Raw genomic sequence first — 27083 nt, forward strand, 5'->3', positions numbered from 1 at the left:
TTTTAAAATTTTACAGCGGTAACTTTTTAAAATTACTCTGGGAAAGAGTGAGCGCCTTCTCCATTACCTGAGTAAATCCTAGTAGGGTGCTTGTAATAGGAGTAAAAGGGGTTTGCCAGCCTGAGGAATCTTTTTTTGTGACCAGAAAAAAAAAGCTCTTGCACAATAATGGAAAATGCATTATATAATATTTGAAAGTTGTACAAAGAGACAGATTTCCATACAAATACACCAACAGCTATTTACACTGGACAAAATCATGAAAAAAAGATCTAAATTTTGCCAGAATTCAAGGTTAAGCATTAGTCTTTCATTTAGAATGGGAACAATCAGAAAGTGAACCATAATAAAGCTAGGGTTACTGGTCTGCTTCTCTTTAAGCCTTAAACAAGTAAGCAGTTATCAGGTTAATGCATGTTAAAATAAATTCTGGCCATAATGGTGCTGTTATACGGATTCACATTCAGTGAAGCAATGTGCAGCCTGGTTGTTGATTATTCCTCAGTAGATTGTGGGGTTTCCTAAAGTTTCAGTGCATTGGGGAAGGACTGTAGATAGGATCTCCAACTCTGCCCTATCCCCTCCGCTGCTTGCATCTTCATCCTGTTTTAAAGGGAACCTGTCACTCCCAAAGTTGAAGGTGAGCTAAGCCCACCGGCACCATTCGGTAATGCTGTAGATAAGCCCTCGATGTAACCTGAAAGATGAGAAAAAGAGGTTAGATTATACTCACCCAGGGGCGGTCCCGCTGAGGTCCGGTCCGATGGGCGTTGCGGTCCGGTCCGGGGCCTCCCATCTTCTTACGATGTCGTCCTCTTCTTGTCTTCACGCTGTGGCTCTGGCGCAGGCGTACTTTGTCTGTCCTGTTGAGGGCAGAGCAAGTACTGCAGTGCGCAGGCACCGGGAAAGGTCAGAGAGGCTCGGCGCCTGCGCACTGCAGTACTTTGCTCTGCCCTCAACAGGACAGACAAAGTACGCCTGCGCTGGAGCCGCAGAGTGAAGACAGGAAGAGGACGTCATCCTATGAAGATGGGAGGCCCCGGAACAGACGGCGACGCCCATTGGATCGGTCCACCCCTGGTTGAGTATAATCTAACCTTTTTCTTATCTTTCAGGGTACATCGGGGGTTTATCTACAGCATTACAGAAAGCTGTAGATAAGCTACTTATGCCGGTGGGCTTAGCTCACCTTCAGTTTTGGGGGTGACAGGTTCCATTTAAATTTCAGGCTGGGGCTGTCCTAACCACAGGTGGAGCTTGCACATATTTAGCTCCCAATGGGTTTCAGGAAAATGGTTAATGAAGGGCAGAGATCTCAATCTGCTCATACACCACCATTTTACTGAAGACCACCAGAGGTCAGTTTGGGCATGCGCCTCGACCGCAGACATTTTCCTGAATGCCGCCGCAAGATTAATCTGTGCAAGCTTTGCTCACAGTTAAGATGGCAGATAATTTATGACCAGAATATAGACACCAGAGGCAGTAGGGGGGCCAGGGCAGAGTCAAAGACCCTACCCACAGTCCCACACCAATGTTAGCAAGGCTTTGGAAATCCAGACTTTCAATGATGATTAACAACAACGCTGTGGAATTTCTTCACTGAAGGCATCTATTGAATCAGTATAACAGCGCTTTTATTTTGAACATGCATAATGCTGCCAGGTTCTCTTCAAAAGGGTTTGTCTGTTTTGCTATAAGTCTGCAGTCACTCCGTGTGATTGCTGACTTCTGAATCTTCACAGCATATGCACTGCACGCAGTTAGTATTCTTCAGTATCAGCAGAGAGTGGATGGTCATGTGATCACAAGTATGCGATTCACATACTTCAGGCCCCATTCTGAATAGACAGGCTCAGCCACTCTCAGTACAAGTGTGTTAAGAGAAGCTAGGCAAGTCTATTAGGAATATGGCTGTAAGTATTTAAATCCCATACTTGCAGTGATGTCACCACACACATACTCTTGATGCAGACACGAGAGAATCCTTACTGCATGCGGTATGCACACTATAAAAATGATTCATAGAGCGAGTGAGAGCAGACTTCACAAAATACAGGACAACCCCCTTTAAAAATTTAAATACCGATGCTTTTCTTCCTTAGTCACATTTTATTTTGCAATTTTAATCCAGGCATCATCGTTTAGATAGAATCCTGCATAAAGAGGTTTGTGGAAATCAGAATAAAATGTATAGAGGTGTTTAACAGAGTCAGACAACTCGTAAAAGGATAGCACTCCAAAATCATAATCTAGGTATATTCCAATATCTGGGCTTGGTAGAGAAGAATTCACGCCATACGATACATCATCTTCATCTGCTGTTAGTTCTTCTTCACACCATCTCAAGCACCAGGACTTGGAGTTTGCCCCAATAAGCGAGTTATCACCCTTTCGCTTCACATTGTTATAAGTGACACCAACTCTCCAGTCTCCATAATCACTGGTTTGAATTTCCCAATAATGTATTCCAGAAGTAATCTTTTTGGTGGATAAAACTTGCTGAGTGAAGAATCTCTCAGGGTGATGGGGCCGAGATTTTTCTTGGTCAGTATCGGTGGCTGTTTTCAGATCGTGTGAAAGAGCAATATAATTGTTTGCTGTATTGACATTCAAGATCAGATCTGCAGAGTCTCCTAGATTAAAGTCATACTTTTTCTTCCCCTTAAGAATGACTTCAGACAACTTGTACAATGCACTCATCAAAGTCACAGTTATTAACTCCATATTCAAATTGCCAACATAAAATGGAGACTCTTGCTCAAAGTCAGTTTTTATGGCATCTTGCTTCAGAAACATCAATGGATCTGTGATTTTACATACCTCTTCGATGTGATGCTTTTTCCTATACATGTCTTGTATTTGCTTATCCAACTTCTGAATGAATTCAGAGTAGGATGCGGAAATGCAGATTTCCTGCTTAGTGATTTCTGCAAGGACGATGTTTTCAAGATCATTTAGTTCAGTTCTGATATCTCCAAAAAGACATGTGACTCTTTTCTTTAGGCCAACTGATTTTTGCTGAAAGTCATTTCTATCTTTTTCTAGGGACCAGAATTTTTTTTCTGCTGCATCCGTTTTTGAAGACAACTCTGGAATGAACGCTTTCAGTCGCATTTTCTCTTTCTCGCTTGCTTCATTGAGCAGTTCTGTTTCATGGTCTTTGTGCTTCCAGTTCATAGTACAGCTGGTACACAGCAATGAAGAATCCCGAACACAAAAATATTTTAGAAGTTCATTATGGACAGGGCATTTTCTGTCCTCTGGAGAATTATAAGGTTCAATCAAGGTGTGGCTTGTAGACTTACTGTGGTTCTTCAGATGAAGTTCACAAAAAGAAGCTTCACAGCGTAGGCAGGTTTTAATCGCAGGACCTAGAGAAGGAGCACAATATGTACAGAAGATCTTGGTATCTGATGTATTTTCCTGAGTAGAGCGATAATGTTCAACAATATTGCACAACTTTAGGTTCTTCTGCAGAATAGGACGAGTTTCAAATTCCGCTCTACATTCAGGACAAGAGTAAACTCCAGATACCTTCTGCCTGATCCATAAAATTGTAATGCAGACCTCACAGAAGTTATGGCCACAGTTTAGTATTACAGGGTTGGTGTATATGTTAAGGCAGATAGAACAGCTTAGCTCTTCACTTAGACCAGAAGAAGCCATCTTTATCTGAAGGAGAAATTAAACATGTGACAATTGAGGTTGGCGAGACATTCTGCATCGGTAAGCTTAAAAGGGCCCGTCAGGTCCCACGTGCCCTCCAACCCAGTAGCATTCACATATGTGTGACTAAATTCTCTGCCTAACCAGCCCTGTATAATGTTACTCAGTTAAATCAATGTTTAAAAAAAAAAAAAGAAAAATAATTTATAAAAGGTCTGCTTTTCCTATGCTAATTAGGGCTTTAACTAGTTGATGGGGCGTTAGTTTCCTCAGACTAGTCAGCCCTCTTTCCATGTTATTACACCCCAGTGGGCATGATAATTTGTGTGAGCCAACATCATTGCAAGCTCCTGTAATTCTCTCGCATGCTGGTGCAGCAGCCCAGGTGACCGGTTGCTGCAGTGATGTTGCTTTTCCTTCGGGGAAGGTAATGTCATGCTCAGAGGCAATGGAGTTCTCTTCACCAGGTAAGGCACACACATGCAACACATTCTGAATCCAGGCCAGGAGGGGAGGAGCTCAAACCCGGATTCAGGGGAGCTTCCCTAAGCTATATGTATCCTGACCTGGAGGAGGAGCTAGACCGTTGGTCCAGGGAGACCAAGCAGAGCAGACGTCTAGGAGAGGCGTAGAGCAGACAGAGGGGCCTGGCAGCCATGAGGAAGCTGCAGCCTCTGGAAGGAGGAAGATCTGAAGGGTTGTATGTGGAGTAGCCAGAAGGGAAGGAGCAAAAGAGAGGAACAGGGATCAGAAGGGAACAGCGATAGGACGCCCTAAGAGCCAGAGCACAGTAGCCTGGAACCGGGAGCCCGAGGCCTTAGTGGAACTGTATGACACTTGGCAGTACCGAAGGACTAAGAACTTTATGTGATTGGCCCACACCTGAGGAGCCAGGGGCATGATAGAGTCCCTGTAAAAAGGCTCAAGCTGCCCGTCATGCAGGTACCTGTCTCAGGACAGGGGGAATAGAGGACTCTGCAGGACTTCAGGCAGCAGGGACCTCACCTTTAACTAGTTGGAAAGTCTCATGGACCTCTACTGGAACAAGGAAACCCACCATTGCCTCTGGGCCAGCCGGGCTATACCATCATCCGTGCCTGGTACCCTGGACTGTGGCCTGCTAACTACAGTAAACCAGGTAAAGACTTACTACTTGTCTCCTCCATTTATTCATCGGCACATACCATCGTCATCAACACCATAAACCTTAGGACGCCTGGGGACCCCGCTTCACCTGTAGGAAGTGTACCATCAGTGCTGCAATAACATACCCCAGAGGACCCCTTCAATGCAGCGTCTGTCCCACTGCTGACCGAACACTACAGGTGGCGTCACGACAGACTCAAACATTTTCCCCTTTAAAGACCGTAACCCTTTAACGTTGAGCCTCAGGGCCACGGGCCAGGTCACAGCCACCGTGACATCCCTCCCCCTTGAGACCGGACTCGGTACCGAGTACCCCACTGCCCTGGGTGGGGCGCTCCACTGGCCACTCATTTTGGCCTCTGTAGCTGGGTGTACGCTTCCCTGCTTCAGAGGCGCACTGCGAAGGACCGGAAGTTCAGAAGACAGACATACACCGAGGAGCCAAAGAACAGCCGGAACCAAGCAAGTGAAGTGAAGCAGGGAAGCGTACATCCGTTTTTTGTTTTTTTTGGGGGGGGGGTTGTTTGTTTGTTTTTTTACACTTTTGACCAATCTTGTAGTCTGCAATGCAGAGGTGTGTCTTTAGGGGCTAAATACCCCATCTTTAGCTAACCTAGTTATAGCTTAATAGGATTAATAATTAATAATAATATTTTAATATTTACTCTTTTACACCAAGGAGAAGGAAGCAGAGGGGCCATGCTGCCACGAGAAAGTGCTGCAGCTCCTAGAAATTCATGAGTCAGAGAAAGCCAGAGAGGAGCTTGTCACGGAACGGAGAGAATAGCTGAGCAGACGTGGGAGTCTGCAGCTCATGAACAGAGAAACTAAGAAGGAAGAACAGCGTTTAGTGAGCGTGCAGGAGAGCGAAGCACAGGAGAGTGACAATTGGGGAGGACAGCTGTGACTGGGCTACCTCCCTGGCAGAGCGCAGACTCCGGTAGCCGGAAGGCTGAGGCTTTTGTGGGACTCTAAGATACATAGCAGAAGCCATCAGGACAGCTGGATTATACATCACCTGTTCTCCCTAACACCCAGGAGGCACAGTGACACAGAGTCTGGGTCGTGATAGAGACCCTGTAAAAAGGCTCGAGTTACCTGTCATACGGGTTTGTGTCCTAACCTATATGGAAGCAGCACGGTGGTGCAGTAGTTAGCACTGCAGCCTTGCAGTTCTGGAGTCCTGGGTTCAAACCCAACCAAGGACAACATCTGCAAAGAGTTTGTATGTTCTCTCCGTGTTTGCGTGGGTTTCCTCTGGGTACTCCGGTTTCCTCCCACACTCCAAAGACATACTGGTTACAACCATAGCGGTCTGCTGGAGACCTCCGATTGTCATGCCAACCCAAGAGTGACCCGCAGTCATGTGACATGGGCGCCGATTGGCGGGATTTCTGGCGTGATTGCCAGAAGCGCGTGTTAAATGCCGCTGTCAGTTTGACAGTGGTATTTAATGGGTTAACAGCCACTGGTTGGCGATTCCACCTGCGGCTATTGCGTGCACATGTCAGCTGTTCAAAACAGCTGGCAAGTGCCTGAAAAGATGTGGGCTCACATCAAAGGGAGGGTGTCATACATCGGCGAACTTTTATGCCCCATGTCAGAAAGGGGTTACAAATGTAGCAGTAAGTTCTCGGTTTTTTTTGTTTTTTAATGGTAATTTTCAAAATTTATTTTTTAAGCTACTTATCCAAGTTTGAAGTGACTTTAGGGGTTCTAATATTGCAAAAAACCCAAAAGTGATACCATTTGAAAAACAGCACTCCGACATATTGAAAATTGCCGTCACCGAGTTTATTAACTCTTCAGGTGATTTTTAGGAATTTATGCAAAGTGACATGACAGGAATGAAAAAGTGTATTTTTATCACCTAAATGTCGCTAACTTCTGAACAGGCCGCTATAGCTGGCAGACTCTAAGGCCGCTATTTGGCTGTGAATTGCCATCGCAAACATCAGGACCACATGATCATGATCTCAGGGTGCCGATGGGGTTAAAAAGGGAGCCCCCACACTGTTAACCATTTACATGATGCAGTCACTATTGACAGCAGCATCTAAGGGGTTAAACAGATATGGATGGTGCCAGCAGCAAGTTGTCAGCTATAGTGTAGAGCCGACAGCTGCTGGATTGTCACCTTTATGGGGATGCTTTTCGCTTTTATCTCATGTCAGTAAAAAGATGTATTGGCGGTCATTAAGGGGTTAAACCCTCACTATATTCCTGCTCTGGACTACACTCTCCCTCTTAGGCCAGTCTCACAGGTCCAGATATTTCCGGTACCGTAAGAAACGGTCCCGGACCTATCCGTGTCAGTGTGTGCACGTAGGCCATCCGTGTGCTGTGTGTCCGTGTTTGCTGTCCGTGTGCCCGTGTATTGAAACAATTTGTTTCAATTTTAACCCCATGACTTTAAAAAAAACACACGGACGGCATCCGTGTGCGGTACGTGTTTACATGCACGCATTGACTTTAATGGGTCCGTGTGCTCCCATGAACACTGACATGTCTCCGTGTTTTGCACACTGACACACGGTCCGTGAAAACACTGACATCTGCAGAGACACATTTATTTGAATGTGTCTACGTGTGTCAGTGTCTCCGGTACGTGAGGAAACTGGCACCACACGTCCTAGAGCCACTGACGTGTGAAACCGGCCTTAGGACAACTTTCCCTGAACACAGTGTGTCATCACGTCATCAGGTTTAAATACAATCATGATGCAATGTGGCCGGCCACAGTAATGCTACAGCATTAGTGTCAAAACCTAAGAAAATCAAAGTGACCAAATACCCGGCAGTAAGAAAATAGAAAGTAATAATGCAGGGTACTAAGCCAACATCATTTTGATAAAAAACAAAACCACACTTAAGCCATCACATCTCGGTGACCCTTTTCAGAACAGTCCTAACCTCCAGCATTAAAATAGCGAAAATGTGAATAAGGACTGAGAAGGCCTGGAGCCTTGACTATTGGACACCCAGTACAAATGTAATGCCCAACTCAAAGAAAAATAATTATTTTCATGCATTATTGCCATTTATTTACTGACTGAAGGGTATTTGCTCACTTAGTTTTTGTCTTTTTAGTGGCCAATGTGAACATGCGCCTACACGCTGCATGCACACCAACTTATATTCCAGTACATTTCTTTCGGTTTTTGTATGAGATTACCATGCATGGCGGGCAATCCCCACTTGTTCCTTGGTTGTCTAACAGTCACCAAACATGTGGGGCAGGGACTTGGGCATGGCGCTCAAGCACCCGCAATGATTTAGTAACGAGCGTCCTGGAGCACTTGATCGAGTGTCGAGCACATTCACTTATCACTATTTTTTTACCTCAGTATTTGTAAGCCAAAACCAGGAGTGGGTGAGAAATACAGAAGTGGTGACATGTTAGTGTCAATCTGAGGCGTAGTTAGGGTTTTGGTTCGGGGGGGGGGGGCGAAGCTTCTGAGTGGGCCCTTAACCAGGTAACCTTCATTACAATTCAGTGATGCGCCCTAATAGTGGAGGAGAACCTCTTATGATGACCGTGCTATTATTGAAGATATAACGACCAACATAGATATTACCACCATATGGTCAGTGGTAAATACCAGTCCTATAGAACATAGAAGAGATCACAGCACAGTTACAGATAATGTCTTACTGCTGATGTTCTCTGATGGAATCGTTCACTTTTTCCCGTCTTTTCCATCTGGCCCAGACCGACATGACAACTTCTTCCAGCCAGGACTCGTCTGCAGAGAATACAACAAAGACACATTTCAATTCTCATATTCCAGCCCCATCACCATCTATTCCCAACCTGCACAAACTCCTCATCCTGCTGATATCTCAATACTGAGCCGCTGCTGCCATATGTGTCCCTATTACTGCCCCTGATACCCCAATACTGAGCCGCTGCTGCCGTATGTGTCCCTATTACTGCACCTGATACCCCAATACTGAGCCGCTGCTGCCATATGTGTCCCTATTACAGCACCTGATACCCCAATACTGAGCCGCTGTTGCCGTATGTGTCCCTATTACTGCCCCTGATACCCCAATGCTGTGCCACTGCTGCCGTATGTGTCCCTATTACTGCACCTGATACCCCACTACTGAGCCGCTGCTGCCGTATGTGTCCCTATTACTGCCCCTGATACCCCAATACTGAGCCGCTGCTGCCGTATGTGTCCCTATTACTGTACCTGATACCCCAATACTGAGCCGCTGCTGCTGTATGTGCCCCTATTACTGCCCCTGATACCCCAATACTGAGCCGCTGCTGCCGTATGTGTCCCTAGTACTACACCTGCTGTGCGGTTCTCTGTGCCTTCTAAATTTTAAAGCACCCCTCTATAATATAGTAATGCCAGGTGCAAGTGCCCTAGAAAACAATGCCCACATTTTGCTCCCTAGAAAGTAATATTGCCATGTGTGCCCCTTTGATTGTCATAGTAACCTGAGATCTCCTATAACAAGAAGTGCCCACTTTACATTTAATAATGTCCTGAGTCTCTCCCCTGTACAGCTCCCCTATACAGTATAATGCCCCCTCACTATATAGTACCATCCACACAGTATACTGACCCCTTAGTAGCCCCCAAACTGTTTGATGGCTCCACTGTAAGATGGCCCCTTCACTAATCTCCACACTGCATGATGGCCTCCATATAGTATAATGTACCAGATCATCCTAAATATAGTATAATGCACTCCCCATAGGTCTCCATATAGTATGATGCACTCCCCATAGGACTCCATATAGTATAATGCACTCCCCATAGGACTCCATATAGTATAAAGAACTCCCCATAGGCAGACTCTATAGCACAAGGCAGCACCGATAGGCAGACCCTGTAGTATAAGACAGCACCCCATAGGCAGACCCTGTAGTATAAGACAGCACCCCATAGGCAGACCCTGTAGTAAAAGGCAGCACCCATATAGGCAGATCCTGAAGTATAAGGCAGCCCCCCCATAGGCAGATCCTGACGTATAAGGCAGCCCCCCCATAGGCAGATCCTGAAGTATAAGGCAGCCCCCTATAGGCACATCCTGAAGTATAAGGCAGCCCCCTATAGGCAGATCCTGAAGTATAAGGCAGCCCCCCTATAAGCAGATCCTGAAGTATAAGGCAGCCCCCCATAGGCAGATCCTGAAGTATAAGGCAGCCTCCCCATAGGCAGATTCTGAAGTATAAGGCAGCTCCCATATAGGCAGATTCTCAGATCCTGAAGTATAAGGCAGCCCCCCATAGGCAGATCCTGAAGTATAAGGCAGCCTCCCCATAGGCAGATTCTGAAGTATAAGGCAGCACCCATATAGGCAGATCCTCAGATCCTGAAGCATAAGGCAGCCCCCTATAGGCAGATCCTGAAGTATAAGGCAGCACCCTTATAGGAAGATACTAAAGTATAAGGCAGTCCCCATAAAAAAAAACAAAAATACTCACCTCTCTTCATCCTTGTTCCAGCAGTGCTCCGACCTCCAGATCATCTTCTGACAGCGGGCGCCGGGTGGTGACGTCATCGCGCCCACTGTCAGCGTCGGTGACGCCAGACGCTGACAGGGGGATAATGGGAGAAGGAGCGCAGCGCTCCTTCCTTCATCAGTGCGGCGACGGGCAGGGGCCCCACTACTGGCACCGGGCCCTCCCGGGCCTGCTCAGGAGCCCCATAGCGGGCGGCAGAGCAGGGAGCTCCGGGGCGATGGCCCCCTCTGACCCCCCGGTACCTACGCTACTGGTGTCAATGCATGATGATAGCTGTCTATCCTGCAGTGTCGATGTGTTAGGCCAGCGTCATGCTAGAGAGTTTTACGGACGTATGAGAGGCGCAAAAACAATGGATTGCACACGGACCAATAATTCTGTATGGGGCAGCTCCTATCTGCCGTATATTTCGCAGCCGTATTTTACGGGCGTAGAAAATCGCAGCATGTTGCGTCTGTCAGCGTATTGTGCAAAAAATCCGCCAATGAAAGTCTATGGGTGCGCAAAAAATACAGATTACACACGGACCAGCAGTGTGACTTGCGAGAAATACGCCAGACATCGCCAGGTGGCAGGAAATGTGCCTAGCCCTCAATCAGGAAGCTGAGACATGCTAATTAGCTGAAAAGGCCAGAGTCCTGGTCGTTGCAGTACTGTTGCTCCGCCACTAAGGGGAGTGATGGTATGTCCGATGGCACTTAAGGAGTTCACCTGACCAGGTATCACAGACACCAATACACTTCACAGTCTGGCCTCCAGGGGGAGCAAAGGGTGCTATGTATTAGGCCACTCCTCACAATCTGGTAAAACTGGGGGTTGGATAGGAAGTTAGTCAGAAGCTGACTGGGTTGGAACCAGGCAACATCCTGTGGCAGAGGGTGTTGCGGGGAAAGATTCAGGGGGGTCCCTGTCAGGGGTGGGATCCTGACAGAGGCCTAGCGAACAAGACAGAACGTTAAGGAACCGCGCCTGCACTTCATTGCGGCGGTAACTCAAGAAAGGACAAGAAGCGAGGTTTATTGTGGAGAAGTGAGAAATGAGATCACAGCAAAAAGGAGATAATACCAGTAGGAGTCGTGCCGTAAGATCGAGGCAACATCCTACTGAGGCGCATAGCCGGTGGCCGGAACGCCGAGGAAGTATTGGGCTCCACGCATTACTTCAAACCAACGGCAGGACAGTTAATTATAGGTTGGCTGTCTCACCTAAATCACCTAAGCAGACATAGGGGGCAATTGTGGGAGAGGGGCGACGCTAGGGTCCCGGAAGAACTCCAGGCCTACCCGTCATACTCGTGCGTCCTATCCATATCATCTGGGGGACGGAGAAGAACATCAGAATAGATACGAGTTGTGAGAAAGAAGAACATCAGAAACAGACACAACAGTTGTGAGGACTATCCCGTGGTGCTCAGCAGGGAAGTACTACAACACACAGGCGCTAGAAGGTAGGCACTGATTTCCACGTGCAAAGGGAACTCTGGAGGTGCCTTCGGACCAGCCGGTCTCAGCCAGCCCTGTTAGCAGTACTCTGGATTGAGGATCCTGAAGCCTTCAGTAAAGAGGTAAAGAGACTGCAACCCTGTGTGCTCGTTATTCATCGCGACCTGCATCACGCACCATCATCTCATCTTTCATTGTACGCCCCTTAGCAGGGTCACGGACCGGGTCTAGCTACCGTGACAACCCAAGAACTGAGACAGAGAGGCCCGGTACCGAGTACCCCGCGGCCCTGCGTCTGGGGGTGCTCCACTTTCACATCTCCGTTCGCACACCCAGCAGCCGCTGAACTTTGATAAGTGACACGGTTCACTTATCAAAGCTCTCGTGCCTGCCGTTTTTGTTCACATCTACGTGCGCTCACCCAGCCGCCGCGTCTAACCCGTGCCTTCCTTTTCTTTTTTTTTTTTCTTCACATCTCCGTTCGCACACCCAGCAGCCGCTGAACTTTGATAAGTGACGCGGTTCACTTATCAGAGCTAGGGCCTGCTGTTTTAGACTTTTCTTTCACAGGTATTTTTTTCCCCCCCATTTGCTTTTTTTTTTACCTTTAGCTTTTTCTTTTCAGAGTAGTTTGCACCAAGCACTATCCCCCCCACACTTACACATAGTTACCAATAAAGTACACCCAAGCACCACACTTATAAAAAAAAGTCCCGCTCATCCCAACAGCGCTATTCAGCGGAGGAGGCATATTATTTTCTTGCCTCCGACACTGATAGCGAGGGAGAGGATCCCACTTTTCTTTATTTTTCCGATTCTTCCTCATCCTCTTCCCACTCCTCATCTTCCTCCTCCGGCCCTGCGGAACCACCACGCAGACGCCGCAGGACAGAAGATGAGGCAAGGCCCATCATTGATAAAGATGAAGCGCCCACCATTACTGATGACGAACCAGCGCACCCCACTGCGGACCTCATATGGACCTCGCCACCCGAAAATTATGAGCCACTGATTCCTGATTTTGTGGCAGAATCAGGAATCAAGTTTGACACCACTGGCCTCTTAGAACTAGACTTTCAAAGTCTTTTTCTCTGAGGATTTCGTTAACCTCATGGTGGAGCAAACTAACTTGTATGCTCGGCAATTCTTGGACCAAAACTCGGGTTCATCATATTCTAACTGGTTTCTTGAAGATGCAGTTGAAATGATGCAGTCTTGGGGCCTGGTCCTCCATGTGGGGATCCTGAAGAAGCCTGAACTTCGGCAATATTGGAGTGTTGATATTTTATATAACACTCCAGTGTTCCGAATGGTCATGACCCGGACGCGTTTTGAGGCCATCCATAAAGTTCCTGCATTACAACGATAATGCACGGTGTCCCGCACGAGATGACCCCAACTTTGACCGTCTGTTCAAAGTTCGGCCGGTCATCGAACACTTCAACAAAAAGTTTGCTAAAGTGTACGTGCTTCAAAGGGACATCTGCGTGGATGAGTCCTTAATTCATTTTAAGGGGCGGCTCAAATTCCGTCAATACCTGCCCAGCAAAAGGGCCAGGTAGGGAATCAAACTCTACAAGCTGTGTGAGAGTACCTCAGGGTACACCCACAGCTTTAGAGTTTACGAAGGGAAGGACACCAGGATTGAGCCGCCTGAGTGTCCTTCTATCTTGGGAATAAGTGGGAAAATTGTGTGGGATTTTGTGCACCCACTGCTGGATAAAGGTTATCACCTCTATACCGATCACTTTTACACCAGCATCCCACTCTATAAATCTCTCTCTGCGTGAGGTACCGCAGCCTGTGGTATTGTCCGCAAAAATCAGAGAGGCCTCCCGAAGACGCTACTTGGGCAGACTCTCAGAAAAGGTGAGAGCAAAGCCCAATGTAGCGACCACCTGCTGGTGGTCAAGTACAAGGATAAAAGGGATGTCCTTCTATTGACCACCATACACGGTGATGGCAGCTCCCTCAGCACTTTAAGGGGTACCTCTACAGAGGTCAGCAAACCGACCTGTGTACTGGGGTACAACAAAAACATGGGGGGCGTTGATCTCTCTGATCAACTCCTCCAACCGTACAGTGCTTTGAGAAAGGCCAGGGTGTGGTACAAAAAGCTGTCCGTGCACATTATACATATGGCAATGCTCAACGCTTTCCTGCTGTCACGATGTGCACACAACACCGATATGTCGTACCTTCATTTCCAGGAGGTAGTGGTTAAGTCCCTGATGTTTGGCACGAGGGAAGGAGCGGGCCCCAGTACTTCTAGAACTGAAGGTACACGTATCGTACCAGGTCAGCATTTTCCGGGGGTGGTCCCGCCAACTGGAAGAAAAGGTAAGCCGCAAAAAAGGTGCAGAGTGTGCTACAAAAGAGGAATACGCAAGGACACCATCTATCAATGCGACACCTGCCCCGAAAAACCTGGCCAGTGTATGAAGGATTGCTTTAAATTGTACCACACCTCCATGCACTACTAATTTACAGGAAACAGATTTATTCCAAAGGAGGCACATCTACGCAAGTTCTTTGGGGGCCTACTTTCCAAAATGTTGTCACTTGTGGGTTTTTTCCTGTTTAGGCACATCAGGGGCTCTGTAAACGGAACATGACGCCCGCAGACGATTCCATCAAAGTCTGCATTCCAAAACATCAGTACTCCCATTTCGAGCCCCAACGTGTGCCCAAACAGTTTTTTCCCACATATGGGGTACCAGCGTACTCAGGACAAATTGGACAACAACTTTTGCGGTCCAATTTCTCCTGATACCCTTGGGAAATTAAAAAATTGAGGACCAAAAGATCATTTTTGTGGGCAAAAAATAGGATTTTTTATTTTCACACCCGGGCGTTATAAACTTTAGTGAGACACTTGGGGGGTTCAAAGTTCTCACCACACATCTAGACAAGTTCCTTAGGGGGTCTAGTTTCCAAAATGGGGTCACTTGTGGGGGGGTTTCTACTGTTTAGGCATCAGGGGCTCACCAAATACGACATGGATTCCTGTCAATTTCAGCCAATTTTAGGTTGAAAAAAATCAAACGGCGCTCCTTCCCTTCCGAACCCTGCCATGCGCCCAAACAGTGGTTCCCCTCCACATATGGGGTATCAGCGTACTCAGGACAAATTGGACAACAACTTTTGCAGTCCAATTTCTCCTGTTACCTTTGGGAAAATAAAATTGTTGCTAAAAGATAGTTTTCATGACTAAAAAGTTAAATTTTCATTTTTTCCTTCAATATTGCTTTAGCTCTCATTAAGCACCTGAAGGGTTAATAAACTTCTTGAATGTGGTTTTGATGAGCTTGAGGGGTGCAGTTTTTAGAATGGTGTCACTTTTGGGTATTTTTTGCTATATAGACCCCTAAATGTGACTTCAAATGTGAGGTGGTCCCTAACAAAAATGGTTTTGTAAATTTTGTTGTAAAAATGAGAAATTGCTGGTCAACTTTTAACCCTTATAACTCCCTAACAAAAAAAAAAAAAATTTGTTTCCAAAATTGTTCTGATGTAAAGTAGACTTGTGGGAAATGTTACTTATTAAGTATTTTGGGTGACATATCTCTGTGATTTAAGGGAATAAAAATTCAAAGTTGGAAAATTGCGAAATGTTCAAAATGTTCGCCAAATTTCCATTTTTTTTTTTCACAAATAAACGCAGGTAATATCAAATAAATTTTACCACTATCATGAAGTAGAATATGTCACGAGAAAACAATGTCAGAATCGCCAAGATCCGTTGAAGCGTTCCAGAGTTATAGCCTCATAAAGGGGCAGTGGTCAGAATTGTAAAAATTGGCCTGGTCATTAACGTGCAAACCACCCTCGGGGCTTAAGGGGTTAATTCCACTTCACTTGTCCTTTTAATTCACTCATTCAACTCACCTTTTATTATCTCACACTCACATTAATTTAGTCTTACACCATTCTACATACATAATCCCTCTTTCCCATTGGTACTCACCCCCTTAGCACTCACTCGGCTCAGCATCGTTTTTCACCCATGCGTTCCACGGTGGAAAGCATTGTCACTCTCCTCCCTTTCCGCTTTACCCTCACACTGGACACCATCACACTTGCGTTCCTCTGTGCAATGCAGTCTCCTCACACCTCCGGTCTGTGTGATGCGTGTTTTGTGGCACCGGAAGTTGATTGAGAAGTACCATGCATGGTATCACGGTCTCACATCTACCTCTGGTGAACTCGTAATTTGCAGACCGCATCTCCGATTGGCTGTCCATGCCTTAAATAGTCCACTCCCTCTGTTTCCTTGTCCCTGAGCTGTGGCGAAACGCGCGTTGGGCAAGGTGGTGAGAGAAGGTAAGCAGTCCATTGCACTATCTGGCACCTTTACATTGCCATCCTTTTAGCACTAGTTACTTTACATATTTACCGTAATTATTCCTCACAGCCTGGTGCTGTATATGTACTTGTATTATGCTCTGCAGTAGGTTACTTCACTAAAGAGTCAAATACTGAATGGTCATCAAACGTCAACACTAGGGATCTGATCTTTTGCGTCATGAAATAATTTTAAATCATTACGGTTATATCCTCTAGTGAACCTCAGCTTTATTATTTCTCCTATTGGGCATTACTGTATAATTACACCTCACACTGCTACGTTACTTTATTATATATTGTTAATCTCCTGTATCATGCTCTATTAAGAGATTTTAATTCTTACTGTCCTTATATGTGCCATCATGCTAATAAACTAATATTTAATCTAATTTTCAGTCATGTGTCTTAGTATAGGTATTTTAGTCTTTAAGGATAGATAGATAGACTGACCTATGGATAAGTTCAGAATTTTACCTCAGTATGTGTAAGCCAAAACCAGGAGTGGGTGAGAAATACAGAGGTGATGACGTGTTTCTATTATACTTTTCCTCTGTTTCACGCCTGATGTTGGCTTATAAATACTGAGGTAAAATACAGAACATATGAACGTGGCCTAATGGTAAGAATAACCAGAGTGTCTCACACGGAAAAAAAAAAACCCATCTCTGAAAAAGAAGCAGTCTTACCACCACCAGGCCAGATTACCAAAGCACTGACAGAATGCAGGAAACCCTCCTGATAAAGGTGGGGGCAGCACAGGTGCAAACTAGAACCACTCACAAATCTACCCAGCAGGAGGGGGTGGTGGCCTAGAAATGCACACAGACTAGTAGAGGGCACCAGTCACACAGGTACGCGTCATGCACAGGTTACTGAGAGCACCTATACTATGAGGTCAGGCGGGATGCCCAGCAATATATAAGGGCACCCCACAAGACAGACACCTCAATTCAACCAACCAGCACTAAAGGGCCTCACTGCATCCTGCATAAAAATGGAAGCATGTGCAATAAAAAGATGAAAACTTACATAAGGTATTGGTTGACATTTTGGCCAAAATACACAAGCTCAAAACCCACATCCATACTTGTGAATATCAGAAGCCACTTGACAATCCATGTACTTCTAGAAATCCTGTAAAACCGTGTTCACACGTTCAGTATTTGGTCAGTATTTTACTTCAGTATTTATAAGCCAAAGCCAGGAGTGGAAAAATCAGAGGAAAAGTATGAGTATGTGCACACATTCCGAAATTGGCAGCCCTTTGAACGCAGCACATGTCTGTTGCCTCCAAAGTGCTGCTGGCTTTTGAGCGCAGGTGATTCCGCTTGTGTTCATTGAACCGTACGAATCTTTGTGTCCAATACATTGTATGGATGATATTTATCTTGTGGAGGCTTGTATCTCCGCAAGATAAATAGACACGCTGCGGTCTGGAAAGATGCGCCGCATGTCCATCGCAACGGGAGAGCCGCAGGTGTCTGGGCACTATGCTGTAACATCTGGCTGCTGAGGGTTGGACACTGCACAAGTACACAGCGTCCAACCCACAGCGCTTACTAATAGAAACACGTCACCACTTCTGTGTTTATCACCCACTCCTGGTTTTGGCTTACAAATAATGAGGTAAAATACTGACCAAATACTGAATGTGTGAACATGGCCTAATGCTGTGGGTTGCTGCTTTACATTACCATGGAGTAATTACTAAAGATTTTCACAAAACCGTTTCTGTGAATGTCAATGATGGCTGAACACCAGAAGGAGGAGCTGTTACCATAAGCACCACATGGGGAAGCTCTTATCATAAGCTCAATGTGGAGAGCTCTTACCATATGCTCCACATAGGAGAGTTGCTACAATAAGCTCCACATGGGGAGCTCTTACCATAAGATCAACACAGGGGTGCTCTTACTATGAACAAACGAGGGAGCTGTTATCATAAGCTCCACAAGAGGGTGCTGTTACCATAATCACCACATGGGAGAGCTGTTACCATAAGCTCCACATGGAGGAGCTCTTACCATAGGCTCCACATGGGAGAGCTGTTACCATAAGTTCCACAAGGGGGTGCTGTTACCATAATGACCACATGGTAGAGCTGTTACCATAATCACCACATGCTAGAGCTGTTACCATAAGCTCCACAAGGGGAAGCTGTTACCATAAGCTCCACAAGGTAGAGCTGTTACCATAAGCTCCACATGGGGGTGCTGTTACCGTATGAACACGAGAGGGCTGTTACCATAAGCAGTAGCACCACAAGTTGGAGCTATCACCATTAGTTACACAAGAGAGCTGGTACCATGAGCTCCAGAAGGAGGAGCTGGTACCATGAGCTCCACAAGGAGGAGCTGTTACCACAAGCACCAAATCAGGGAGCCGTTACCACGAGCATCGCAAGGTGGGGTTGTTACCATGAATACCACAAGGGGGAGCTATTATCATGAGTTCCACAAGAGGGTTAGTTTTCACCAGCGCTACCCTGGCTCATTGAGTACCACAAGGGGGAGCTATTACCACGCCGACCAGTGTTTACAAGTGCTTCACTGTCTCTCCCTGAAGGCCACCAGAGAGAGGGAGCTGCTACCTCTGTCCCAACATGCGCTGCTGTTTCATTGAGCACCAGATGGGGGAGCATCAGCCATGAGCAGCATTAAGAGGAACTTTTGCCTCACTGTCCAGTCTGAGGCTATGTGCACACGTTCCAGATTTTTCTGCACTGTTTTTGCAAAATCCGCAGGTAAACCGCACTGCGTTTTACCTGCGGATTTGCCGTGGATTTACCGCGGTTTTTGTGCAGATTCCTAATGAAGAGTAGGTGTAAACCACTGCGGAATCCGCACAAAGAATTGACATGCTGCGGAAAATACAAAGCTGTGTTTCTGCGTGTTTTTTTCCGCACCATGTGCACTGTGGATTTTGTTTTCCACAGGTTTACATGGTACTGTAAACTCAGGGAAAACTGCTGCGAATCTGCAGTGGCCAATCCGCTGCCGATCTGCAGCAAAATCCGCAACGTGTGCACATAGCCTTAGGCTATGTGCACACGTTGCAGATTTCCTGCATTTCTGCAGCTTTTTTTTCCCGAGCAGATTCGCTGCAGATCCGCAAGTGATTTACAGTACAATGTAAATCAATGGTAAAATAAAAATGCTGTGCTAAGGCTACTTTCACACTAGCGTTATCAGGCGGACGTCGCAATGCGTCGTTTTAAAGAAAAAACGCATCCTGCAAAGTTGTCCACAGGATGCGTCTTTTCCCCATAGATTTACATTAGCGACGCTTTGTGACGAATGCACTGTATATTGGCGGACCGTCGGCACAAAAAAAGTTCCATGTAACGTTTTTTTGTGCGTCATTTTCGATGGCGTATGCGCAGCCGAAACTCCGCCCCCTCCCCCCGGACATTACAATGGGGCAGCGGATGCATTGAAAAACTGCATCCGCTGCCCCCGTTTGTGTATTTATTTCAGAGCATGTGTCGGGCCGACGCATGGCGACGGCCCCGTACCGACGCTAGTGTGAAAGTAGCCTAATGGTGCAGAAAACTCTGCACGGAAAACGCAGCAGATTCAAAAAAAGGACCATGTCACTTCTTTTTGCGGATCTGCAGCGTTTCTGCACCCATTCCATAATAGAAATCCGCAGGGGTAAAATAGGAAGAAATCTGCACAAAAATCTGCAACATGTGCACATACCAACAAAAAGGCGCAGATTCTGACCTGCGTTTTCTGCCAAGAAATGCAAAATCTGCACAGAAAATTCCAGTCAAATCTGCAGTGTGTGCTCATAGCCGAACACTGCAATGACTCACTGCCCACCACAAGGGGGAGCTGCTACCAGTCCTCCCTTGCGCTGCACGGTGTCATTGGAGGCATGAGAGGGCGCTGTTTTCACGCCGTCCAGTTCTCGTTGGCGCTAACACTCACAGAGTACCACAAGGGGGCGCATTTGCTTTGCTGTCCAGTTTTCACTGCGCTACACCGACTCACTGAGCACCACGTGAGGGAGCTGTTATCTCGCGTTACTATGGCTGGCTGAACCACAAGCTCCACATACCATTACACCACCTCTGCCTCGCTGAGCGAGTGAAAACTGGACAGCGAGCACCACAAGGGGGCGCTATTTCCGCGCCGTCCAGTCCTTACTCCGGTAGTTACACTGAGTCACTGAACAGCACGGAACTTTGATTCTAGTCCACTGAGACGAGGGGATACAGTATTGCGCTGCACTTGCTATTTCCGGTTCGGGCCTTCCAAAGATGGAGACTATACTGGAGCAACAGCGGCGCTACCATGAGGAGAAAGAGCGGCTCATGGACGTAATGACCAAGGAGATGATGGCGAAGAAACCTACGGTGAGAGAGCACGTGACCGGCCGCGCACAATGACTTTCCGTACAGAGCCCCGTGCGGCCATTCCCGGTGTCTCTGCCTGTTACACGTACATAGTAATGTTCGGTATCCCACCTGTGGGTGATGGCTTTCCCTGGTACAGGCTCCTTCCAGTGCACATCTGGGCAGTGTAAGGTGTGTGCCTGCAGGACTGCAGGATGTCTGTAGGATGGGGGTGTCATCACCCGCACACCACAGCCGGTGTGCATGTATGAAGGTGACGTGGCCGCGTAAGGCATCCCCCCCCCCGTTTGTGGCCTCGCAAGGCATCCCCCCCCGTTTGTGGCCGCGCAAGGCATCCCCCCCCCGTTTGTGGCCGCGCAAGGCATCCCCCCCCCGTTTGTGGCCGCGCAAGGCATCCCCCCCCCGTTTGTGGCCGCGCAAGGCATCCCCCCCCCGTTTGTGGCCGCGCAAGGCATCCCCCCCCCGTTTGTGGCCGCGCAAGGCATCCCCCCCCCCGTTTGTGGCCGCGCAAGGCATCCCCCCCCGTTTGTGGCCGCGCAAGGCATCCCCCCCCGTTTGTGGCCGCGCAAGGCATCCCCCCCCCCGTTTGTGGCCGCGCAAGGCATCCCCCCCCCGTTTGTGGCCGCGCAAGGCATCCCCCCCCCGTTTGTGGCCGCGCAAGGCATCCCCCCCCCCGTTTGTGGCCGCGCAAGGCATCCCCCCCCCGTTTGTGGCCGCGCAAGGCATCCCCCCCCCGTTTGTGGCCGCGCAAGGCATCCCCCCCCCCCCCCGTTTGTGGCCGCGCAAGGCATCCCCCCCCCCCCGTTTGTGGCCGCGCAAGGCATCCCCCCCCCCCGTTTGTGGCCGCGCAAGGCATCCCCCCCCCGTTTGTGGCCGCGCAAGGCATCCCCCCCCCCGTTTGTGGCCGCGCAAGGCATCCCCCCCCCCCCCCCCCGTTTGTGGCCGCGCAAGGCATCCCCCCCCCCGTTTGTGGCCGCGCAAGGCATCCCCCCCCGTTTGTGGCCGCGCAAGGCATCCCCCCCCCCCCCGTTTGTGGCCGCGCAAGGCATCCCCCCCCCCCCCGTTTGTGGCCGCGCAAGGCATCCCCCCCCCCCCCCGTTTGTGGCCGCGCAAGGCATCCCCCCCCCGTTTGTGGCCGCGCAAGGCATCCCCCCCCCCCCCCCCCGTTTGTGGCCGCGCAAGGCATCCCCCCCCCCCCCCCGTTTGTGGCCGCGCAAGGCATCCCCCCCCCCCCCCCGTTTGTGGCCGCGCAAGGCATCCCGTCCCCCCGTTTTTGGCCGCGCAAGGCATCCCGACCCCCCCTTATGGCTCCTGTACCTCTTCATTGTGGAGATATTTCGCAGCCTGTGTATGAGATGTGATAAAACTCATGCACTTCTGTGGCTTTAAACACAGCAGATTGTCATATGTTTATATAAAAATTAAATTCGCCCCTCTTTTCAAACATTTATTATCATTTACCAAAAAGTCCATTCTATGAAAATGTTATAAAGTTATTGAAAATGATACGTTATAATGCCAAAAGGAAACTGAATTCTGGTACTTTTTTTCTTTTTATCTCTGCACTTCCCCAAAAAATGTAATGTACTCCAAAATGATATACCGTATTTTTCGGATTATAAGACGAACTTTTGTTCCCCCAAATTTTGGGGGAAAGTTGGGGGTGCGTCTTATAATCCGAATCTGTGTGATGTGCTGTAGAGGAGGGGGGTGGCTCTGGAGTGGTGTCAGGGGGCTGGCTGCAGAGACAGCAGGAGGTCCTGTGCTCCCGCTCATTAGCCTCATGTAATATTCACTGCACCTGCTGTCCATCACCTTGGTGCTGAACCTGTGCCGATTTGATTCACAGGGGAGCAGGGAATATTACATGTGCCTGCATCTTCCCCCTCCCATCATGGATATGCCCCCCCCCCGTGCTGCTGGCAGACAGATGCCCCCCCCTGCGCTGCTGGCAGGCACATGATAAAATAAACACTTAAAGGGAACCTGTCACCCCGTTTTTTCCGTATGAGATAAAAATACTGTTAAATAGGGCCTGAGCTGTGCGTTACAATAGTGTATTTTGTGGACCCTGATTCCCCACCTATGCTGCCGAAATACGTTACCAAAGTCGACGTTTTCGCCTGTCAGTCAGGCTGGTCTGGTCAAATGGGCGTGGTGACATCGCTGTTTCTTTCCCCAGATCTTGCTTATTTTTCCGTTGGTGGCGTAGTGGTTTTCGCCGACTCCACTGCATAGGTGAGGAAAAAGAGCGCGATCTGCGCTATTCCCCTGGTGATCAGTGGGGGCGGCCATCATCCTGAGGCCGCGCGTGCGCAGATGGAGCGCTCTGCTGCCCGGGACTTCAGGAAAATGGCCGCGGGATGCCGCGCGTGTGCAGATGGAGATCGCGGCGGACATTTTCCTGAAGCCGAGTTACGCACAGCTCAGGCCCTATTTAACGGTATTTTTATCTCATACGGAAAAAAACTGGGTGACAGGTTCCCTTTAACTCACCTTCTGATGATGGCTCCGTGCTCACAGCTCCTCGGTTGTGCGTCCTGGGTCTGTGCTGACATCCGATCATGTGATCGGCACAGCACAGTGATGACATCATTGTGTGCCCAGGTCACATGATCTGATGCCTGGGAAACAGGAAGCACAACCGAGGAGCTGTGAGCACAGAGCCATCATCAGAAGGTGAGTTAAGTGTTTTATCATGTGCCTGCCAGCAGCACAGGGGGGGCATCTGTCTGCCAGCAGCACAGAGTGGACATGTCTGCCAGCAGTACAGGGGGGGGGGGGGGGGGCATGTGCCTGCCAGCACAGATTGGTATATAGTGACCCAGGGGGGGGGTCTGTGTCTGCCAGCAGCACAGGGGGGCATATAATGACTAGGGGGGCATGTGCCTGCCAGCAGCACAGGGGGGCATAATAGTGACCAAGGGGGGGCATGTGCCTGACAGCAGCACAGGGTGGCATGTGCCTGACAGCAGCACAGGGTGGCATGTGCCTGACAGCAGCACAGGGGGGCATGTGCCAGCACAAGGATGGGGGTTATATAGATACCAGGATGAGGGACATATGATTTGTAAGACGTACACTGGCATTATAAGACAGACCCCCATTTAACATAAAAAAATATTTTTTTTCTCTTTTTCTTCACCATATTTGGGGGTGCGTCTTATAATCAGGTGCGTCTTATAAAGCGAAAATACGGTAATTTAAAAAAAAGCCATCCCTGCAAAAAAAAATAATTTTTTTTTTCTCGAATCTCTAAAAAAAACCCCACTTAAAATATCAAAAAGCTGGAAATGTTTGATACGGCCGTAATAGAACTGTCCTGGAGATTCATGCTGCCAGGTCATTTTCTGCACAATGAACGCTGTTAAGACAGAGGTGGAATTGCATTTTTGTTTTCACTATTTTACCACTTTCGGAATATTTTTCTGCTTTTCAGTACATTATATGGTAAAATGAATGGTGTCGTTCAAAACTACAACTCGGCCCACAGAAAACAAGCAGTGGAAACATAAAAAAAAAGTTAGGACTTTTGGAAGTGGTGGAGGAGAGAGGAAAAGCATAAAAATATTACAAATAGTGGGTCGTTTAGAGGTTAAATGTGCTTTTTCTATATCTAAAATATAATTTCTATTTCTACAGTTACGAGAGCAGATAAATTCAGATCACAGAGCCAGAGCAGTGCTCGATGTAAGTATTGGACTCTTATAGTGAGGGAAGATCAAATGGTGGGAAAATCTGTTCGGTTACACTTTTTTCTTTATATTTGTAGAGATATATGGACGTAAGCTCCAATGCCAGAGATTTATATGAAGATAAAGATGGGTAAGGAGTTTATATTTTCATGCCCTTTTTATATGAACCCATGGTAAATATAGCTGTACACTGTAAGGAACGTCTCCAGTCATTCCTGTGAGTGCCGAAGCATCCATCCACCTGATTGCAGGATTTTCTGTGCATTTTTATTTTTTCAGCATGCAAGTTGCGATGGATTTTGACTTTTTCAATGGAAAAGGCTAAATCTTGTGCAAGTCTACAGCAAAGTCAACCTCAGACCTAATACAGACTATTGTATATAAATGCAATGTACTGAATGGTTTAACGTAACATGGTTGTGTTTGTATTTCAGGTTAAGGAAAGAAGAACTGAATGCAATTTCTGGGCCCAATGAGTTTAGTGAATTTTATAACAGACTCAAATTAATAAAAGAATTTCATCGGAAGCATCCAAATGAGGTGAGTACAAGATGGAGTGGCATTAGCGTAATAGGACACGTGGGGATGTGTTGTACCTATGGGCCTCTGTAGGTGCAGTGTATGCCGAATAGCTAAGCGACTAGTTTGTTTTTGTGTAGAGTGATGTAGCCTATATATTGTGTATGGGTGTGTGATATATATCTTTATACAATACTATAAAATAGTACGGTATGTTATACTGACTGTACACCACAAAATGTAGAGTACACATCTACTATAAAAATCTATCTTTGTTCTTGAGAGAGGGAAGAATTTGCCTTAGTGCTATTCCATAACTTGCTATATCGGACGGCTTACTTATGATTTATTTCTTGCACACCAGATTAGATTTTTAATTATGAAAAATCCATAAAAGGAATTTCTCTGTAGTTGTAACTTTTTTTTTTTTTTTTTTACTTTTTTGAAAGATATGTGTTCCTATGTCAGTCGAGTTTGATGAGCTGCTGAAATCCAGGGAGAATCCAAGTGAGGAAGCTCAGAGTAAGTCTTAGTCCATTCCATGTCTCTAAAATTCCCAAGCTAGCCAATCTTTTAATGTGAGAATACGAGTTGGCTTTTTGCTTAAAGGTTCACTTTTGATAATTGAAAAGATGTTTAGTTTTTTTGTGAATAGCCCTTTTAATTTCTTTTTTACAGGGAGGTGGCTCTCAAGCGCCACACATCACATGTGTAAAAAAAAAAAAAAAATTTCCTAAATAAAGAAAAAAATATATATGTTGTTCCAATAAATACATTTCTTTACCTAAATAAAAACAATAAAAGTACACATACTTAGTATCGCCGCGTCTGTAACGACCCGACCTATAAAACTGTCCCACTAGTTAACCCCTTCAGTGAACACCGTAAAAAAAGAAGCAAAAAACGACACTTTATTATCATACCGCCAAACATAAAGTGGAATAAAACGCAATCAAAAAGACGGATATAAATAACCATGGTACCGCTGAAAACGTCATCTTGCCCCGCAAAAAACGAGCTGCCATACAGCATCACCACCGAAAAACTAAAAAAGTTATAGTCCTCAGAATAAAGCGATGCAATAATAATTTTTTTTATATAAAATAGTTCTCATCGTATAAAAGAGCCAAAACATAAAAAAATGATATAAGTGAGGTATTGCTGTAATCGTACTGACTTGAAGAATAAAACTGCTTTATGAATTTTACCAAACGCGGAACGGTATAAGCGCCCCCCCAAAGAAATTCATGAATAGCTGTTTTTTGTTCATTCTACCTCAACAAAATCGGAATAAAAAATGATCAAAAAATGTCACGTGCCCAAAAATGGTCAACTTGTCCCGCAAAAAACAGGACCTCACTTGACTCTATGGACCAAAATATGGAAAAATTTTAGCTCTCAAAATGTGGAGACGCAACAACTATTTTTTGCAATAAAAAGCGTCTTTTAGTGTGTGATGGCTGCCAATCATAAAAATCCGCTAAAAAACCCGCTATAAAAGTGAATCAAACCCCCGTTCATCACCCGCTTAGTTAGGGAAAAATAATAAAATTTTAAAAAATGCATTTATTTCCATTTTCCCATTAGGGTTGGGGCTAAGGCTGGAGCTAAAGTTAGGTTTTGGGCTAGGGTTAGGGTTGGGGCTAAAGTTAGGGTTGGGGCTAAAGTTAGGGTTGGGGCTACAGTTAGGGTTGGGGCTACAGTTAGGGTTAGGGCTACAGTTGGGGTTAGGGCTACAGTTGGGGTTAGGGCTACAGTTGGGGTTAGGGCTACAGTTGGGGTTAGGGCTACTGTTGGGGTTAGGGCTACAGTTGGGGTTAGGGCTAAGGTGTTTGGGTTAAGGTTTCAGTTAGAATTGGGGGGTTTCCACTGTTTAGGCACATGCAAAAAGTAAAACAGTGTTCCTTCCCTTCCGAGCTCTCCCGTGCACCCAAACAGGGGTTTACCCCAACATATGGGATACCAGCGTACTCAGGACAAATTGGACAAAGATTTTTGGGGTCCAATTTCTCCTGTTACCCTTGGGAAAATACAAAACCGGGGGCTAAAAAATAATTTGTGTGGGGAAAAAAAAAAAGATTTTTTATTTTCACGGCTCTGTTATAAACTGTAGTGAAACACTTGGGGGTTCAAAGTTCTCACAACACATCTAGATAAGTTCCTTGGGGGGTCTAGTTTCCAATATGGGGTCACTTGTGGGGAGTTTCTACTGTTTAGGTACATCAGGGACTCTGCAAATGCAACGTGACGCCTGCAGACCAATCCATCTAAGTCTGCATTCCAAACGGCGCTCCTTCCCTTCCGAGCTCTGCCATGCGCCCAAACGGTGGTTCCCCCCCACATATGGGGTATCGGCGTACTCGGGACAAATTGGACAACAACTTTTGGGGTCCAATTTCTTCTGTTACTCTTGGGAAAAT

The 27083-nt window shown here is 46.9% G+C and overlaps 2 protein-coding genes across 3 annotated transcripts in view; one reads left to right on the forward strand and one right to left on the reverse strand.

Moving 5' to 3' along the window:
- Window positions 1-1205: 1205 nt before the first annotated feature.
- LOC143816009 (E3 ubiquitin/ISG15 ligase TRIM25-like) lies at window positions 1206-16906 on the reverse strand. Of its 2 annotated transcripts, none has more exons than XM_077295902.1 (2): window positions 16776-16906; window positions 1206-3675 (listed from the first exon to the last, which is right to left on the reverse strand). In XM_077295902.1, the coding sequence occupies exon 2, from the start codon at window positions 3667-3669 to the stop codon at window positions 2113-2115; it is 1557 nt and encodes a 518-aa protein (XP_077152017.1). In that variant the 5' UTR covers window positions 3670-3675; window positions 16776-16906; the 3' UTR covers window positions 1206-2112. The 2 variants fall into 2 exon arrangements, with proteins under 2 accessions (XP_077152017.1, XP_077152015.1); XM_077295900.1 differs by lacking the exon at window positions 16776-16906 and adding an exon at window positions 8471-8556.
- Window positions 16907-19909: 3003 nt separating this feature from the next.
- SF3A3 (splicing factor 3a subunit 3) overlaps window positions 19910-27083 on the forward strand; it is an 82522-nt gene continuing 75348 nt past the window's right edge. The window contains exons 1-5 of the mRNA XM_077295903.1: window positions 19910-20449; window positions 24092-24139; window positions 24222-24274; window positions 24579-24684; window positions 25113-25185. Of these exons, the coding sequence (XP_077152018.1) occupies window positions 20354-20449; window positions 24092-24139; window positions 24222-24274; window positions 24579-24684; window positions 25113-25185 (376 nt within the window). The 5' untranslated portion in view covers window positions 19910-20353. The remainder of the gene's footprint in view (window positions 20450-24091; window positions 24140-24221; window positions 24275-24578; window positions 24685-25112; window positions 25186-27083) is intronic.

This window comes from Ranitomeya variabilis, chromosome 3, assembly GCF_051348905.1.
Source record: "Ranitomeya variabilis isolate aRanVar5 chromosome 3, aRanVar5.hap1, whole genome shotgun sequence".
Classification (NCBI taxonomy): Eukaryota; Metazoa; Chordata; class Amphibia; order Anura; family Dendrobatidae; genus Ranitomeya; species Ranitomeya variabilis.

What these genes read in the sequence shown, in the direction of transcription:
- LOC143816009 (XM_077295900.1), bottom strand. Translation starts at nt 8,518, where the DNA reads ATGGAAAAGACGGGAAAAAGTGAACGATTCCATCAGAGAACATCAGCA. An exon ending in TCCATCAGAGAACATCAGCA is followed by an intron (nt 3,676 to 8,470) that starts GTAAGACATTAT and finishes TTTCTCCTTCAG; the next exon opens with ATAAAGATGGCTTCTTCTGG.